Raw genomic sequence first — 18,234 nt, forward strand, 5'->3', positions numbered from 1 at the left:
ACTCACATTCTTCCTCAAAAGATCTACTCCCAGTGTGTGTTTAGAATCATATCTATTCATTTTAGTGACAAATATACATTTCTTTTATTTTTTTATTCCTTTTAGCCCTGCAGCCACCACAGCTGAAAGAAATAGCTGGACTCTAGTCCTCCTTGTGCAACATCAAAAGATTTTCTTTTTGTTGATAAATTCCAGTCAATGACACTTGTATAAACTCTCTGAAGACAACGGGGCTGCAAAGTTGTAAGTGAGAACAGCATTTGGCCTGCAGAACATTTATTTCTGATGATGACACACAAGAAAGAATTAACCCAGCTTGGCTCTCAGATCCCAGATGGAGTTTGCAGGGATGGCAGTTAAGAAAAAATATTTTACCTGTTAACAGAGAGCATGTGGTATTAAAATACACATTTAACCTGTACCCCATTTTGGAGTCATCTTTAACAGTAGAACCACGCTTTAAATAATTTTTAAAAATTCTTCAAAGAAACTATGTTACCCACTGTATTATTTTAATGCTTTAATTCAGTGGATCACAGGAAGATGGTAGATGGGTTGCGGGCCTAGGGTTGTAGGCCCTGGGGAAGAGAAAGAGGATTTGGAGGGCGAGGTGTTTGAGTATGTGGCGTTGTGACCTGGTGCGCCGGGGTTAGGGTTGCGGTGTTGGGTGCTGGATGCAAGTAGTTGCTGCCCCCTCAGTGGGGCAAGGAGGAGGCAGCAGAGGAGAAGGAAGACACTGGTCTATATTTTTGGGCGCCCCCATGAATTTGAATCCTGGCTGGGTAGCAAAAAAGAGACAAAATGCAGTGGGTAGGTTGGTAACTTTTTTAGAAGTTGTTACTTTAAAAAAAAATTTTTTTTAAATCAACCTTGTCTGGGGCACAAACCTGATCTAAAGATAATTCAAGAAGCTTTCCCTTATCTACTGTACTTTGCTTTAATTTTCAGGCCTTTCATCCTGGTTGTTTTGCTGCACATACATATTATTTAGTAAATGTTACCTGAAATAAGAGAGTTCAGATCAGGCTGCAGGGATTTGAACTGGTTGATGTAATATTCTCGCTGTTCCTCAGTTATCCTCCAGGGGTCATCTGGGTAATTACTGCTGTCCTGTGGCTCACTTTCTACTGAAAGAAACTTCAAAAAAATGGCAAAAAGTCACTTACAAAAGTGCGGGGAAAGCAGCACACACAGACATTTTAAGAAGTCAGAGTCAGTCTGCACATCTAGCAGGCCCTTTTTTAAAGAAACGGGAGAAGAAAGGCCCAAGCCAATTAATATCTGTTACAGTTAGGGCTTATTATAAATGCCCATTTGCTCAGAGAAATACAGTAACTCCTCACTTAAAGTCGTCCCTCTTAACATTGTTACGTTGCTGATCAATGAGGGAACATACTCATTTAAAGCTGTGCAATGGTCCACTCTTACGTTGTTTGGCTGCCTGCTTTCTCCTCAGCTGGCAGCCTCCCTACGCCTTTTTTTTACTTTTTTAAAGGTTGATTTGTATAAGGTTGTGTTTGTTTGTTTGTTTGTTTGCTTGCTTGCATAGAAGGGGACGTCAATGTTGTGAGCTTCACTCTTATGGTGGAAAGAAGCAAACATTTAAAATGCTTTGACCTGCATGACAAATATTTCAGTGACAGAATGTAGGAAAGAATAAGCTACATGCTCCGGCAAAGTTTAAGACCACTCCTCTGGCTAGGCTGTCAATGTGCTCAAACTCAAATATATGACTTTGTTTTTTAAAATGTGTTAAAAGATCCCCAAAACAGGAAACATCACAAAATAGTACTTTGTGCTAGTTTGAAATTATGTGAGATTTATTGGTTTAAACTACATGATGTTTTAGATACACTGTTTCCCATGAATCAGCTAAGTTTTTCCCAAGTGTAAAAAAAAAAGGAATAATTGATTTAAAAAAAAATCAAATTCCTGAGGTTATATTATTTCAAGCCACAGTCTACAGTTCAACAAACATTATTTTAAAACTGTTTAATATTAATGAAACCATAGTTTAGAACAGCTTAAAAAACCTAGGTCACTCTTCCATAGAGGAAAGTTTGTAAAAATTCATGGAGAAGTTTTGCTCTGTGGTAGACAGACAAGGGGAACAAAAAACATGACTGGTGATTAAAAAACAACAACCCTAATAGTCATGGGGCTTTATTCTCATTTGTACTAAGACCCTTTTAGAAAGTGCTGATGTGTAAACGTGTAATTCATACCCACTTTGAGGCACCTTTACACTCCAGAGCAGTGTAACAAGGCCTTAGTGTAAATGAGAATCAGGCTCATAGTCTTATTCATGAAACCAGCGGCAAACTTACTGCCTTGTTAATTTGCAATGGCTTTGTCTACCCTAGGCATTTTTTTATTAAAGTTATTATCCACCATTGCTGCCATTGGTGAGGTGCTAGTATGGACAGGCCACTGGTAACATTTGACATTTTAACCACCGTGGCATCTAGATTTGCTCTTAGCACGATTAGACAACTCGGTGGCTAAAAATGCCAGTGGTCAATCTGGTCTATACAAATTCCCGCACAGTTGGTTCTACTGGTGAAGCTGCACAGTTGGTTGCCACAGTGAGAAAACTGAAGAAATATATCTAATGAACATCTAACGCAGCCAACAAGATAAACAGAGCGTGCAAAATCCAACTAAAAAATTCTCGGAAGAACCAGGACTCTGGGCTTGTAACTCAAGTATGCAGTATCTTATCAGAAACATTTTTGTGGTCATGAAATTTTCATCAAAGTTGGACTCAAAATTTGAGACACTATTTAGATTCTTGAGAAGCTTGAAGTATTTTAGACTTCTCTCTGATACCCCAGAGCTCAAGGAATCTGCATAGCCTAGTGTCATACAGACAATGCCACAGCCTCACAGCAACATTGTTTGCTAGTGCCAACATAGAACCACTACAGTATTGGCAGCTCAAGAAGGATTTGGCCTGCTCTTTTACAACTAGTCACCAGTGCTGGCCTTTATTGGCATCGGTACTTCCATTAGTTCTTGTGTCACTGGGATGAATTCTCAGAAGACCACTATAGGGGCATTGTGTTTCTGGTCCTGTGTCAGGCTGATGCTCTTGATGGACCAGATGCTGGGGATCTTCTTTGTGAAATAAGAGGATAATTTCTTGCAGCAAGATGTGCTGGGTCCTGAGGTTGAGCAAAGACAGGTATGTTAACTAGCCAATACCAGTGGATTCCTGGGTGGGCACCAGACAAGGAGTATAAATGTGTTACTGCTATTTATTTTAGACTTTGATTGTGGAGTCAGTGGAACAGACTCAGTTGTCAGTCTCTCTCTATTGTTAATGCAGCATGTGTTTCTTTCTTGCCTGACTTACTGGTACGGACATATTTGTGTACTTTGATAAACTAGGTATATTTTACCCATTTATAGTGGTCTGTTGAGTGTTAATACTCCCTGCAACAAAGGTGCATTTGGGAAAATGGAACTTCCATCTGACCTATCTCTTTGGAAGTTCCTCTTTACAAAACCCTAAAAGAAAGATGACAGAGTCATCTGAAAAATCACTGAAGAACTTAATGCTCCATCAAATCATACTTGTTAGTATAATTCCACAGCTGGCCCTAGCCATGTACCAAACATTTAGCCATAAATGGTCCTGCATATATCTCACTCTCTCACACATACTTTGTCAACACCCAGAACTTGTCCAACCAATGGGCTGCCACAACTTCCACTTCTTGAAAGATGAACTACAGAGCCAACCACCTCATTTTAAATACCTGCTTGCTCCCCACTCTAGCTAGTTCAACAGTTCTGATCACCACCCCAGTAATAACAAGTACACTGACCATCTAATCCTTTCTCAAAAATGACCATTTTATCAAAAAGCCATTTTGCACTGAAGAAGATTTTTGATTAAAAACATTTGACTAGATCTAGTAATTAATCTTCCTAAAGCTCTTTAAGATCCAACATGGAAAGGCTTTAGAAAAATATCATCATCATCAAAGCCAATGACAGGCCACAATGTTATTTTACTTGGCTCCTACATGTTTGGTCTGAATTCTCCATACACACCAGGCAGGATTTCCTTATGGAGTGCTGCTTCCTTTTTTATTTTCTGCAGCAGCTGAGCTGTGGAAAAAGGGTAATTGCTTTAAACTGAAGCAGAGCAAACATCGAAGTAAGGAGGCAGAAGAAGAAGAGAAGCTGATAGGTCAAAGGCCAACCCTGTCTGTCTTCATTAGTGTCTTTGATCCCCATAATGCTACATTCTACAATTCTCTCATGCATACTACTTTAGTTGAACAGCTATGTTATTTTGTGTAATTTCTACATAATCCTAGAAAAAATGGTGGCAGTACTGAAACAATGAAAACTATTGACCTTATTCAAACCAGCTGATCAAGCAAACATAGTCCTAATTCTTCAAGGCAGTTTAAAATAGAATGTAAGTAGCAAAACAAAGCAGAAATAGAATATTACAGGTCAACCTACTCTGCTCCAGTTTAGAGTGCACTGTTTTCATAACTTCTGTCTGCAAACTATAGATATAATTGGCAAGCTTTAAACAAAAGGAAGCATTCAAAATTATCCCCTGGCTACTATGTGATGGAGCGCCGGATAGCCTTGTAGAATTCCTTTGGTGCGGAATTATTGAAATGCATAAATAGAACACTGACAAATAGGTTTTATGGTGCATCATATTTGCTTGTACAGTAAAAAATATGAACACAAGCTAATCAATATGGCAAGATATAAAAGATTAATAATTCTTGTAGGAGCTGCAGTCCATTGTGTTCTAAGTAGACATAGGCCAGAGGGAGGGGGAAACTGACTTTGCTTGAAAAACCCATTCCATCCCTAATCATCTATCCATGCCTCATGTTGTTCTTATGTTATGGGGTAGACACAGTGAGAGCACAGTCAAAAAACATTTCATTTAAATAAAAGCAGTTCTGCTGGTAAACATGGCAAGATTTTACCTTAGACCAAAAATCTGTTGCTGTAATAGGAAATTTACAATAGAGAAATTGGAAAGTTTGCAGAGTTATGGTTTTGAAGCCAGCAGGGAAACTCTAGACCAGTTCAAGTAAATCAAATAAAACATCCCACCTAAGCTTCTTTATCAGTATTGAGATGATTGAGACAATAAACTGGGTCTACAAATTTGAATGATTTCCTGCACAGGAGCTGGATATCAGGTCATGGCAGTGTGAGTGTCTCAGGGATAACACATTAGAATAGATCAAGAAAAAAAATCTCAAATGCATATATTTTACAGATGTTTTTCTTGTGTTATTAATACCTTAAAATTCTTTCACTTCTGATCATCTAAGAATCTCAATCTAATTTTTCAATATTTATGTTGATTGCTTACATTTGAATTTCACTCAGCTTAAACAATGAAAATGAACTACCGGTACTCATTTTCAATTGGCTTTCTAGTCACTTGTGCTTTATACTTCTCCTACAATAGAAGGATGCACCGATCAATGAGCTGCAAATACGAGAGGGGAGTGTTGTTATTTAAACAAAAACAAAAAAATCATTGGAAGAACTTTTATATTTAAATTTCTGAAAACATTTGTATTCATGTTAAGCTTTGCAAAATGTTTTTATAAAACCAAAATTTGGGCTTAACTGAACCCCACAGTCTTCCTTAATGTGCTTACTTGCAAAATAAAGACTGTATTTGCCAGGCAGTAGAGACGAGGAGGAAACCTTTGCAGAAGAGAAACAAAATGAAGATTATATAAAGTGAAAATAATGAAGAATACTTTACTCAGCTAAAACTGTGGGGAGATTTTGGTCCTGATTTATTCAAAATGGAATTTGTCTATGTTACTGGGATTAACATCCCCACTTATTTCAAAAAGCACCACTAGAGGGTCAGAGCCTAAGTTTTATGTGTCAGTAACAAGCAGTGTCCCAAATGAGAAGTCACTTTGACAAGAACTAGAACTTCATGCATTTCTTTTTTTGTTTTATTTATTTCTTTAATCCCCAGGCAATTCATTACCCGACTAAGAGAGGAATGTACAAGTACAGATTTGGATCCATAATTTCCCGTTGCTGGTCCATCTTGTTGGTGTGTAGAATGTCTAGCTTCATAAGAAACTATGAAAGTTAGAGAGAGAAAAAAAAATCAGAGGATTCAATAAGGTTCCACAAGCTCAAAGTGAAAATTAAGCATTACAATACAGAGGATCATTAAGTTTAATATTATTGTACTACTATTAATTCTGTCCCCTTACCAAAGCCCTAATTACATGCTCGCCTCCTATATCTCTTCTTTAATATTTAGGCATTAACAATAGAAGTTGTCATTTCATCCTATCAGATTGGCATTAATTGCTTTAATAGTTGTTAAAATGCACATTTACATGACAACCAGCAGCAGCCCAAGAATAAACTATTACAGTAAATCAGCTAACTAATGAATGTAGTGAATTCTCAACTGTCATTTTCAAGCGATTTAGGTTTTTCACTTTATTATTTAAATCTAATTTGTTTAAAGAGGACATTGTCAAGGAAGAGCATTAGACATTGATTTGATCTGTAACAAAACTGTTGAAATTTGACTGCGGAAAATTCTCTGGATCCTAAATACCTGGGTTTTTTGGTTGTTGATCATTCAATTGCCAGAACATTGAAAACAAAAACAATAAGCTTCCTACTTTTAGAACCTCCTAAAACCCAAAGTTTTTTTGCTTCCTACTCTGTATACAGCAATGACACCTTTTTCTAGGAGATGTGCTGACATCAATAATGATTTTCTTATTAAAAAACAGACGCTTTGCAGAGAAAAGTTACTATAGACCAAAGTTAATTTTAAACAAAATAGTCCCACAAATTTCAGGAAATTCAGCATCTGCTGAGTGGAAATAGAAAAGGGCTCTAACAGGAGATATTTCCAGGGTCCTAAGTATGTACTACAAATACAGATAAGAAAATAATAGTTAAACTGAGCTATAAAAATTTTGCCCTTGGCAATGTCTAAATGTTCCACCCTTTAGCTTTGTCTAGTGCACATTAAGAGGCAGAAGAGTAACTAGAATGCCAAATACAGCAGCAGAATAGTACAACAAATAATCGAAATGGCTGGTATTAGAACTGTTAATTTCCTCAGAAGTACACACCCAATAATCACTTCTTGATTTGAGACATATTTGATTGACAAGCAAATTCCAAACCTGATTTTTTTTGCGGGTCATCAACAGGCCATTAGTCTTGAATATATCTTTTAGTTTTAAAACCCAAATTAATATTTCAAAACAGAGAAGGCCTGATCCTGATGGTATTGCAGGTGCTCAGCACCTCTCCGAATCTAGACTAGAGTTAGTGAAGAAAAGCAACAATAATTTCAGTTTTCCTAAGGTGAGAAGAATTCCATTCCATCTGCGTAATTTAGGAACAATCCTGTTTTTAAATGAAGATAAATAACTAGACATTGAAGCAGGGCACGTTGGAGCTCTCCTTCAAATCTGTTATTTTGAAATCCAACTTCTTCTGCTGAAGTCTTCAAACTGTAGCACTGTCCTAATGCTATTCAGCATCATTTATACAAAATTTTAGAGTCTCCTGAAAAATGAAAATCAAGGAAACTCAAAATCTTACTAAGGTTACAAAGCAGCTTGCTTTTTAAAGTTATCTTTCTACCCCCTAGTATTGTTATCTATTCTTATCCTGTGCTGGTATCTAGTTTTTTCCCTTCCAAATGTGTTTCAATGTCAGAAAGAAGACAGGAAGGAAGTTGTGAAATACACTGCAGTACTTGGAGGCTGAGTATGGGGCTCCGTTGCTATGTGGTTACCAGCAACAGAACTTTAAAAAACTAGAAAGAAAATAAAATGCATGACTGCCCAGATAAAGTTCTACTTTAGAGGGATGGGGAAAAATTGAATGTTCAATGAGCCAGGATCTCTACTTTCTGAACAACACATCGGAGTATAATCAGTACAAAAAAGGTTAACACCACACACGCATACACAAACCCAATGCTCGATAGGCCCCTCCAGAACGGTATTCAGTGTCTTCAATGCAATGGTTTCAATGAAACCGGAAAGTTAACAGATTCCTGTATTTTTTTAAGGCCAGAATCAACCAATTAGATCATCTAGTCTGACATCCTGCCTAACACAGGCCATAGAATTTTACTCAGTCACCCCTGTATTGAGACCAGTAACTTGTGTTTGACTAAAGCATACCTTCCAGAAAGGCAATCAGTCTTGATCTGAAGACATTAAGAATCTTCACATTCAGACTGGATGCCTTTCTGGAGGACATGTTTTAGTGCTCAAGGGGCTCATGGCCTCGCAGGATTTTATCATCTTAATGTTTATCTACTTATATTAATTTTCAGAAGAATCTGACATTCATGTTAGACTTGATTCTACAACCCTTGCTCACTTTGAATAGCACCTTGCTGGAAGTATAAACTGGAGTATAAATTACTGTTCAAAGCAAGGTAAGCCAATAGAGCATGGGACATTCAGCACTCATTACAAGAGCCTACAATGGTGGGGGAAGTACATGAATATAATGGATTGTGCCATACAAAACAGAATCACTATTTCTGGTAATCTTAAAGTTCCTGTTAACATTAATACCTAGTGCACTGCATGAGAATTGTAATCCAGGATATATATGTCCTTACTGTTCTGTGGCTGATTGATTTGGACAGGGCACATGTTGGTACAGTGGAAGGGAATTCCACCTGCAGTGCTTATTTTGAAAATCAGAAATCACTGCGTTGTTATGACTTACATGTGGATAACTAACATATCAATGTGGATGACAGTCTACTTGCTAACAAGTGACTATCACTCAGTACTAACATGAACCTTTAACTAGAAGTCCATTTGATTGCGTCAGACCACTGATGTTTACCACCAACACAAATTTTACTTAATTAAAAATTTTTATAAGACCTCAGTTTAGTTTAGTCACTTGTAACTGAGGACAACAGCTGAAGAACCAATACATCCCACTCTTCATTCACAGAGATCATGTAAACTCATGGTACCCACACTTGGAGTTGGATGAGAAATGGTTTTCCTATCCCACAAACATTTCCAAGATTTAGAAAATTCTCCCATTCCATATCAGGACAAACCAAGATTTTTAATTATTTCTTTTTAATGAAAATGAGAGAATGAGAAAGGCAGCCAGCCAGCCACCCACCCACCCGAGAAATGCCAAATGGTTAGGGGACTATCCTGGGATGCGAGAGACCCTGCCTGATTTGGAGCAGACACTTGAATGTGGGTCTGCCACATCACAGGAGAATGGCCTGACCACTAGTCTATTGGCTATTTTGGGGTGGGTCTCTCTCAATCTCTCTTGTTGGAGAGATTATTATTAAATTATTAAATAACCACTGGGCCAGTGACAGAGACTGACTCTATAGCCTGGTGATTAGGGCACTCATGTGGCAGACCCTGGTTCAAGTCCCTACCCTGAAACCGGCAGAGCAGCAACTTGAACCTAGGTCATCCACATTGCAGGTGAGTGCCCCAACCAACTGGCTCTTCTGGGGTGGGTAGCATTCTCTTTGCTTTTGTCCAGAAATTCTATCCAGGATCTCATGAATCTTTTTAGTCTAACTGGATACCCATTCAATGTTTCAGTTTCAACAAATCGGAATTTTCCAACAAAAAATAGTTTTGGCAGAATATTCCCAACCAGCTCTACCCACATCAGCTGTCTAGTCCCTTTGAAGAAATGATGTTAGATTTTATGCTTTATCTGTGACAGAGCATCTACTGGTCACTCACTATCATTTTTAATCATCATTTTATATTACAACAGTTGTTAGAAGCCCCGGTCAGGACTGGCGCCCTATTCTGTTGGGTGCTATCCAAAGATATAGTAAAGACAGCTCCTGCTCCAAAAGCTAGACTCCGTTACACAGCTTACAAAGTAACCTGTAAAAACCTATATTCTGCAAGTACTCAGATGAGAGTTATGCTACTGACTTTTATAGCAGCATGATCAAGCCCAAAGTATCTAAATTGTGGTAATTTGTTTTCTTCTGGGTTCCCATTCCATTTTACATTCATACCTTACTGTTATTTTTGTTATGTAACCAGGAAAACCATTGTTCTCCCTTGCAAACAAAGCCTCACTGTAAATCTGAAAACTAGTACAGCAGTTATTGAAATCAGGAGTGGGGTTTTTATTTTAATATTAAAAAAACATGCTTATGCACTGAAACATTCACAGTATTCAATCATTAACATATACTGCACATAGGTTTGCCAAAAATGTGGCAATTAGCATTAATTTGTGAACAGTTGCACACAAATCTACACATGATAATTAATTTACTGGAAAGCAAACAGGAAGAGAGGACTAAATAATCAGAAAGCAAAGCTTCTGCATAAAATAAAAAAAAGATGGTCAGCTCATTTACTAAAAGACAGATGTAATTAAGCCCAGACATTATTAGGCTGATTCCTTAATTGCATTTGAGATTTGAAGGCACTGGAGGGAAAAAAACAACAGTGTATGACTTGTGCATCCCAGATTTTATCCTACCTCCATGTGGCTGTTCAAGCCTACTCCTTGACTTGCCATAGCCATAACTCAAGGGTATTCTCTGGTAATTAGATGGAGAAGCAGGAGGTGAACACATCGGTGACATGGGAGGAGACTTGGTTTCCTGCTTCAGAAACAACAAAGTGGAATTCTGAGGTGACTACAGAAATAGGTGGAGTAATACTGCATATCAGTTCAATCACATACAGCATGATGTGCAAGGCATAGTAATAACTGAAATTCTCATGCCCCAAAGAAACGTTTCCAAAAGAAACGTGATTATAAATGGAAGATGGCAAAGTGATACTTTGATGTTGAGCCTTGTTTTGGGGGTAAAATACAGCCATATTCATCGGAAGGGGTTAGAATGAACTCTAAGACATTTTACTTGCATATATGTCTGGAGAAATATTTTTGTTAAATCTTATTATTACTGGGTATTTTTGGATTTGCATATTGTATTTAGGTGTTTGAATGCATTCCCCATTTAAGAAAATACTTTTCATTTCAGAAGAAGGCAAAAAATGAAAAATAATTAAAAGCACCAATTCAAAGATTTATTTTAAATATTCTGTGAACTGTCTTTGTGAGAAGTAGATTTGTAGATGTTGTCAGATCTAACTTGGAGTTTGTTTCCTTTTTCCTTGACGATTGAGCTTTTGTAGAGGACACAATAATTTACTATATAAACAGAAAAAATATTACTTCACAGTGCAACACCAAGGCAATAAAAGTCACCTAGGAAGAGCTATAGGTTTGGTGGCAATGCTGTACTTGAATGGAATTATTCACAGAAAACAATTTCCAATTTCATTATTCTATATGTGCATGCCCCAATTAATTCATTAATAATGTCAAGTATCAGAGGGGTAGCCGTGTTTGTTGCTTTTACAGATCCAGACTAAGAATCCTGTGGCACCTTATAGACTAACAGACGTTTTGCAGCATGAGCTTTCGTGGGTGAATACCCACTTCTTCGGATGCAAGAATTATTCTTCTTGCATCCGAAGAAGTGGGTATTCACCCACGAAAGCTCATGCTGCAAAACGTCTGTTAGTCTATAAGGTGCCACAGGATTCTTTGTTGCTTTCATTAATAATGGTTAGCCTCAGGCCAAGTTTGTTATTACTAATACTGGCAGTGCCATAAGTGTGCATGTGCTCTACAGATATATACACTGCCTGCCCCAAGGAGCTTTCACCACAAAACATGATGCACAATGAGATGATGTCAGGCAAGGGAAAGGGTCATGCAAATAACAGGGGCTGTGAGATTGCTTTTTTTATAAGCATGTAAGCATCACACTCATTCTCAGTTTTTATAGATTCAGACAATATGAATCTCTTTATGATTCAGCTATTTTTAATTGGGAATTCAGAATATTTCCCTGAGGGTGGATTTCCAGAACTAGCCTGGTATAACACCTCAAAGGAGATTAAAGGAGAAAGAATATAGTAGGTTTTTTAAGGCCTGGCTTGACAAAGCCTTGGCTGGGATGATTTAGTTGGTGTTGGTCCTGCTTTGAGCAGGGGATTGGACTAGATGACCTCCAGAGGTCTCTTCCAACTCTAATATTCTATTGATTCTAGGTTTCCTCAACCCAAAAACAAGGAGTTGTGACGATGGCAGACCAATTGCCAGGTTATGCCAAGGCCCTAGGCATCAACTGGAGACTGACAAATATATAACTGGAACCGGTCTGGTGTGTGTTAGTGCTGTTAAAATAGGTATTAGAGTTATAAATATGTGGTTAGTGTTTAGAATTTACAGAATGCTTATAAATTACTGCATGCATTAATCTCACTTGTTATATCTGTATCCAATGTCACAAGGTAATAGTTAAGTGTTTGCTCTGTAACTGTAAATCACCAGTCAGGAGAGAAGCATTACCAAGTGTGAAATACTACAGGAGGTGTTATCTCCTGCCCAACAAAAGAAAGCCATAAAACACCAAACAAACCATTTGGAACATCAGAAGACAAAAAAGATTTTGTTGATTGCTCTCCTCCCCCCATGAATAGGAGATATGCAACTGAATTCCTCCCAGCAGTTGAACTTGCAACTTGAAAGGGCAAGGAATAAAAGGCCCTAACAAGGAGAAACTGTATCTCTATGTTGCTAGGACTTTAGGAGGGCAAGATTTCTAAGCATAAGTGAGGGATCCCAGCTGCTTAGCCTGGGTTAGCCCTACCTAAAGGACATACAGAGTTTGCACATTACAGCAGCTTCTATCACCTTTTGGAACCTACGACTGTATGTTTATCTGCTTTTAACCTTGTAAATAACTTTCTTATTTCCTTTTCCTAGTTAATGATTCTTTCCATAGTTTATCATAGGATTGGCTACAAGCATGGTCACTGGTGTGAGATCTAAGGTGCAATTGACCTAGGGTAAGTGACTGGTCCTTTGGAAAGGGGACTAACTTGAATACTGCTGCGATCTTTGGTGTTAGGGACCATCTATCACTATCTGGGTAGCCAGATCGATCGGAAAACCCAAGGGGACTGTCTGTAACTGCATGCCTGCAGAGTTCTCACTTGATAATTAGCTGGTGAAATTTAAGTATAGAACTCACAACCCATCTGGGGGCCAGGGATCAGCGTTCACATTGCACTCCCCAACAGTACGCATCCTGGGGCAGCGAAGCTAATGATCCAACCAGTAGATCAATTTCGGGGTTGAATCCTGGTCACATGCCACCTGGAGCACGTTGCACATACACTAAGAACACAACCAATCTGGGGGTTGTATCCTGCTTCTTAACAGTCTGCCCTGATGTTGTTACTCACGCTCTTGAGCTACTCCAGACAGCTTGACAGGAGTCATGAAGGGCTGTCTGTTCTCTTAGCCTTCCAGCATCACTCTTTTCATTAATTATGTTGTCACTAGAGACTGTACTAATGATAGAGACTCATTAGTTTGGTTGTTGTTTTTTAAACCAAGGCAGTTTTCTACTTTTCCCCTCTGCATCCTTCTCTCCCTAAAAAACAGCAACCTTGAACTACAAAAGCAAAGTATCTAAAACATTTGCAAAGAATATTACAGCTCTAACAACTGATGAACCACAGTGATGACTTTATGGTAAATATGGGTGGAGGGAGAAAGAATGTGTGCATTTTGCTGGGTGTGACTAGGTGGGGGATGTTCTTAGTGTTTTGCATGGATACTGTGTGGGTCTCGGTTACCCTGTGTGCTGTGTGTTTAACGAGGTGGTGGGAGAGGGTTTGTTGTTACAGAGGACCAAGTGTGACCTCGCCTAGCAGCCAGGACCCCAGACAACTGCCTGGAAATGGGAACCCTAGTGACCAGTGACGTGGTGACCAGGAGCCCACCTCAGCTTGGCTGTCAGCAGGTTCTGGCCAGTGGGAGGACAAAGGGCTGAGAGAGGACCCCGGTGACCTGACCAGCTGGTTCCAGCCAGTGGAGAACAAAGGATGGAAGAAAGAGGGCCCAGGCAACCTGTTTATCTGGGACCAAAGACAAAGGACAGGGGAAGAGTTGTTGGGGGAGATGATATAGGATGATCAGCTGGAAGGAAGAGGCTTCTGGGCTGGGGAGAGGGAGCAGCCAGAGCCCATCTGGATGCAGGAGAGACCTAGATGTACTGTGCTGAGGGTTGCTAGGCCCGAGAGCCCGGAGAGTTTCCTGTGCTGGGTTCAGATGCTCAATAAACCCTCCTGCTTTACGCTGGCTGAGAGTCACCCCAGTCTAGAGATCAGGGTTGCATTATTGCCTCTGGGAGTGGAGGTCCCGGGGGTCCAGAGCGAGTGGACTCCCTGAGGGGGCCCATGCTGAGAGACAGGCATGCTGAAGGCTCAGAGAAGTGACGTTCCAGGAGGCGGAGGGGCCTACGGCTTCACCCCCGAGAAGGACTGGCACACTGACGGGGGTTCCTCCCAGGGACCATATGGAGTCGAGAGAGAGCACGAGTCCTCTGAGTCCGTGACACTGGGCAAGTTATGTTGATTTGTGTGTGGGCTGAACTGCAGCACTCGAACCAAGTGATCCACCATCTGTGCAGTCTCCCTCACACAAGCAATGAAACTGTTGCATAAAATTTGCTTTAGAGTAAGGATGGTGATTGATTGAGTTACCTCTGATATCACAATGGCCTAGGATTCTTGGCATGGCATAGACACATGCCTTATTACAGCTGAATACCTGTGTCACAATTAATGTAATTTGTTAAAACGGATGAGAATTTAAAAACTGGATAGTAACAGACCATGAATCCCAGTGATCATAGAATCATAGAATTCAAGATCAGAAGGGACCATTATGATCATCTAGTCTGACCTCCTGCAAGATGCAGGCCACATAAGCCGATCTACCCACTCCTTAAGCAAGCGACCCCTGCCCCATGCTTCGGAGGAAGGCGAAAAACCTCCAGGGCCACTGCCAATCTACCCTGGAGGAAAATTCCTTCCCGACCCCAAATATGGCGGTCAGCTGAACCCCGAGCATGCGGGCAAGACTCTCCAGCCATACCCTCTGGAAAAAGGCTAACAATATCCTATCATTGACCCATTGTACTAATTACCAGTGTGGCACTTAATTGACCTATTGACTAAGCCCGTTATCCTATCATACCATCTCCTCCATAAACTTATCTAGCTTAATCTTAAAGTCATGGAGGTCCTTCGCCCCCACTGTTTCCTTTGGTAGGCTGTTCCAGAATTGCACTCCTCTGATGGTTAGAAACCTTCGTCTAATTTCAAGCCTAAATTTCCTGACTGACAATTTATATCCGTTTGTCCTCGTGTCCACATTAGCACTGAGCTGAAATAATTCCTCTCCTTCCCTGGTATTTATCCCTCTGATATATTTAAAGAGTGCAATCATATCTCCTCTTATCCTTCTTTTGGTTAAGGAAAACAAACCGAGCTCCTCAAGTCTCCTTTCATACGACAGGCTTTCCATTCCTCGGATCATTCTAGTGGCCTTTCTTTGTACCCGTTCCAGTTTGAATTCATCCTTCTTAAACATGGGAGACCAAAACTGCACACAATACTCCAAATGAGGTCTTACCAACGCCTTATATAACGGGACTAGCACCTCCTTATCCCTACTAGAAATACCTCGCCTAATGCATCCCAAGACCGCATTAGCTTTTTTAACGGCCACATCACATTGCCCACTCAGTCATCCTACGATCAACCAGGACTCCTAGGTCCTTCTCCTCCTCCGTTACTTCCAACTGGTGCGTCCCCAGCTTATAACTAAAGTTCTTGTTAGTCATCCCTAAATGCATAACCTTACACTTCTCACTATTGAATTTCATCCTGTTACTACTACTCCAGTTTACAAGGTCATCCAAATCTCCCTGGAGGATATCCCGATCCTTTTCCAAATTTGCAATACCTCCCAACTTGGTGTCATCCGCAAACTTTATCAGCCCACTCCTACTCTTGGTGATGATGGAACCTGGTGATAGTCTCAACAAAAAGAGCTCTCGAACATGCTTGTAGCAATTTCCATCCCGTTACACCGATTTAACAGACATTGTAGGCTTCAGATTGACAGAGTTACAATCCTGGAATCTTATAGATAGATAATAGGCAAAATACATAATTCTATAAAAGTTCTTGTAAATAAAATCCTCTTGGGATACAGTTGGTACAAGAGAATATCAAAATAAGAGCAAAATCCTGCCAACAATTATTCACATATATAGAGTTAACTTTGCATGGAGTCTTATTGAACTAATGGAATAAGCATGCATGAGTGTAACTGTTTGCAGGATTGGACCTAACATATTTGCCTTAAATAGAGTCTTGTTACCTTTTTATCCCCTTCATCTGATCTTTTGAAGGAATTTTTTTCCAAGGTTGGATGTGGAATCTGAAATTTAACTCCATGTATTTCTCCTGCATTTCCATATCTCATTTCAATGTCATTTTTGAGTGCCATAAACCGAGGAAGAGGCAATTCTTCATTAACAGAAAGAAAGAGAAGTTCAAATGAGACTACAGTATATTAAAATTCTTGAAGCAGTATCACAGTGCAAAACCAATGAAAAGTTAAACTATAAAATAAGAAATATCACTAAGAATTGCAAAAAAATAACCTATGGAACGTCTGGAATTATTTTTGTCTTAATGGCAAATATTATGAGATTTGCACATACTTTATTACTGAAGAGAGAGAGAGGTGCCTCATTCACAGTATGAAGCCAAGTCTCAAGCTCATTTCTGGTCTTAACCCTAGCCAGCACTATTACATATGTTGTTCATTGTTGTCTACAAGTAGTATCCAGAAGAAACTATGGGAGCAATCAATTTATTAGGGCAAGATCATTGTATCCTCCATGCTGTCACTAGAACAGAAAAAAAGCACCGAGTTAAACAGACCTATTCAAAGCCTAGTAAGACTGTGGTGTCAGAAATGCTACCATTTGCCATAGCTCAGAAGAACTGAAGAGTGACACTTATAACCTCATGCATCATCCAAAAATCCAATACTGTTCTAAGGAAATTTATCATCTTGTTTTTGCAAACTTCCACTTCTCCACATAGTAAGTTATAAGATCAATACAACAAAACAAACAGAATAAAGGCTCCTGGAATCAAGTAAAACACAATAGCATCTTTATAATCACTTATACATATAGTTGTTTCTATTAAATCAATCTACTTTTGCAGTACATCACTCATCCATTCCAACAGCTCTACTGTGTTTCTGAGGACAATGTAATTAGTGCTTTTGAAACCTGGAAACATTTAAGTGGGATATCGGACCATTGTTCATTCACATCTATGCAGTATTTCCAGCTGCTGTATTTATGAAACATACACACTGAATCTCACTTGATTCAGATTGCTGGAGTAGCTAGTTTCTTCTAAAATGAACCCGATTGTCCTAAAAAGATGCTTAGGATAGACAGAGCAGGAATCTGACCGAAAGTTCCCCCAAAAATTCTATTTAATAATGTCCCCTTGGCAGATTTATGATTTACTTGTTGGTTTGGGTTTTTGTTTGTTTGTTTGTTCTTTTTTTAAATGTAATCCTTCAAAACAAATGCAGAAGCAATGTGAAAATCCCAGCTCTCAGGCTTGATGATCAAACAACATATTTAGTCTTAAAAGTGCTTTAGATAAGATTCTTGACAATTTAATTTTCACTCCCCTGCTGGCTCACAATGATGCAATAGCAAAGATAGCAGGAAGAACTGGGTCCAACATGCATACACACATCACCAGTCTCAACAAACTGCAGTGCTCTTTAATTTTACTGGTGGAAGATCACAAAGGCTAAAAACTGGGATCTTTTTCAAACACAGTTTTGAAGGTATAATGGCAAATTAAAACACACACACACAGTCATGGGGATAGTTTTAAAAAATTAATGTTTAATTTGTAAGTAAAAATGGCATCAAATCTGTGATCCTGCTACAAAACACATATATAGTAAGGTTTTGAAACATGGCACTACCATGTTATATGTTTCTCAGGCTTATTTCTGCAAGATCAATATAAATACCTTGATACCTCTAATTCAACTGAAAACCTATCCTAATTAATAATGCCTTGATTCTGATTGACACCCAAGTGAGTTCTTTTCAAGGATTTCAAGAATATTTCATTCAAACAGAAAGATCAAGAATGACAAAATGGCACAAGATAGCTATGGAAATGAGAGCTTGGAATTCCTATTCTACCTGAAGCAGTTTACATTTTAGCACTAAAATCACTTGATTACAACAGATGCCTT

General features: G+C 39.1%; 1 protein-coding gene across 7 annotated transcripts in view; it reads right to left on the reverse strand.

The window, feature by feature from the left end:
• The window catches only part of REPS2 (RALBP1 associated Eps domain containing 2), a 158,004-nt gene that overhangs the window by 87,376 nt on the left and 52,394 nt on the right, over positions 1-18,234 (reverse strand). For 5 of the 7 annotated variants that reach the window (XM_045021638.1, XM_045021548.1, XM_045021459.1 and 2 more), the window contains exons 3-6: positions 16,306-16,454; positions 10,525-10,651; positions 6,005-6,102; positions 1,002-1,137 (exon numbers count right to left, since the gene is read on the reverse strand). In XM_045021638.1, the coding sequence (XP_044877573.1) occupies positions 1,002-1,137; positions 6,005-6,102; positions 10,525-10,651; positions 16,306-16,454 (510 nt within the window). The remainder of the gene's footprint in view (positions 1-1,001; positions 1,138-6,004; positions 6,103-10,524; positions 10,652-16,305; positions 16,455-18,234) is intronic. The other 2 variants (XM_045021781.1, XM_045021377.1) reach the window with 1 other exon arrangement.

The sequence above is a fragment of the Mauremys mutica genome, chromosome 1 (assembly GCF_020497125.1).
Source record: "Mauremys mutica isolate MM-2020 ecotype Southern chromosome 1, ASM2049712v1, whole genome shotgun sequence".
In the NCBI taxonomy this organism is placed as follows: domain Eukaryota; kingdom Metazoa; phylum Chordata; order Testudines; family Geoemydidae; genus Mauremys; species Mauremys mutica.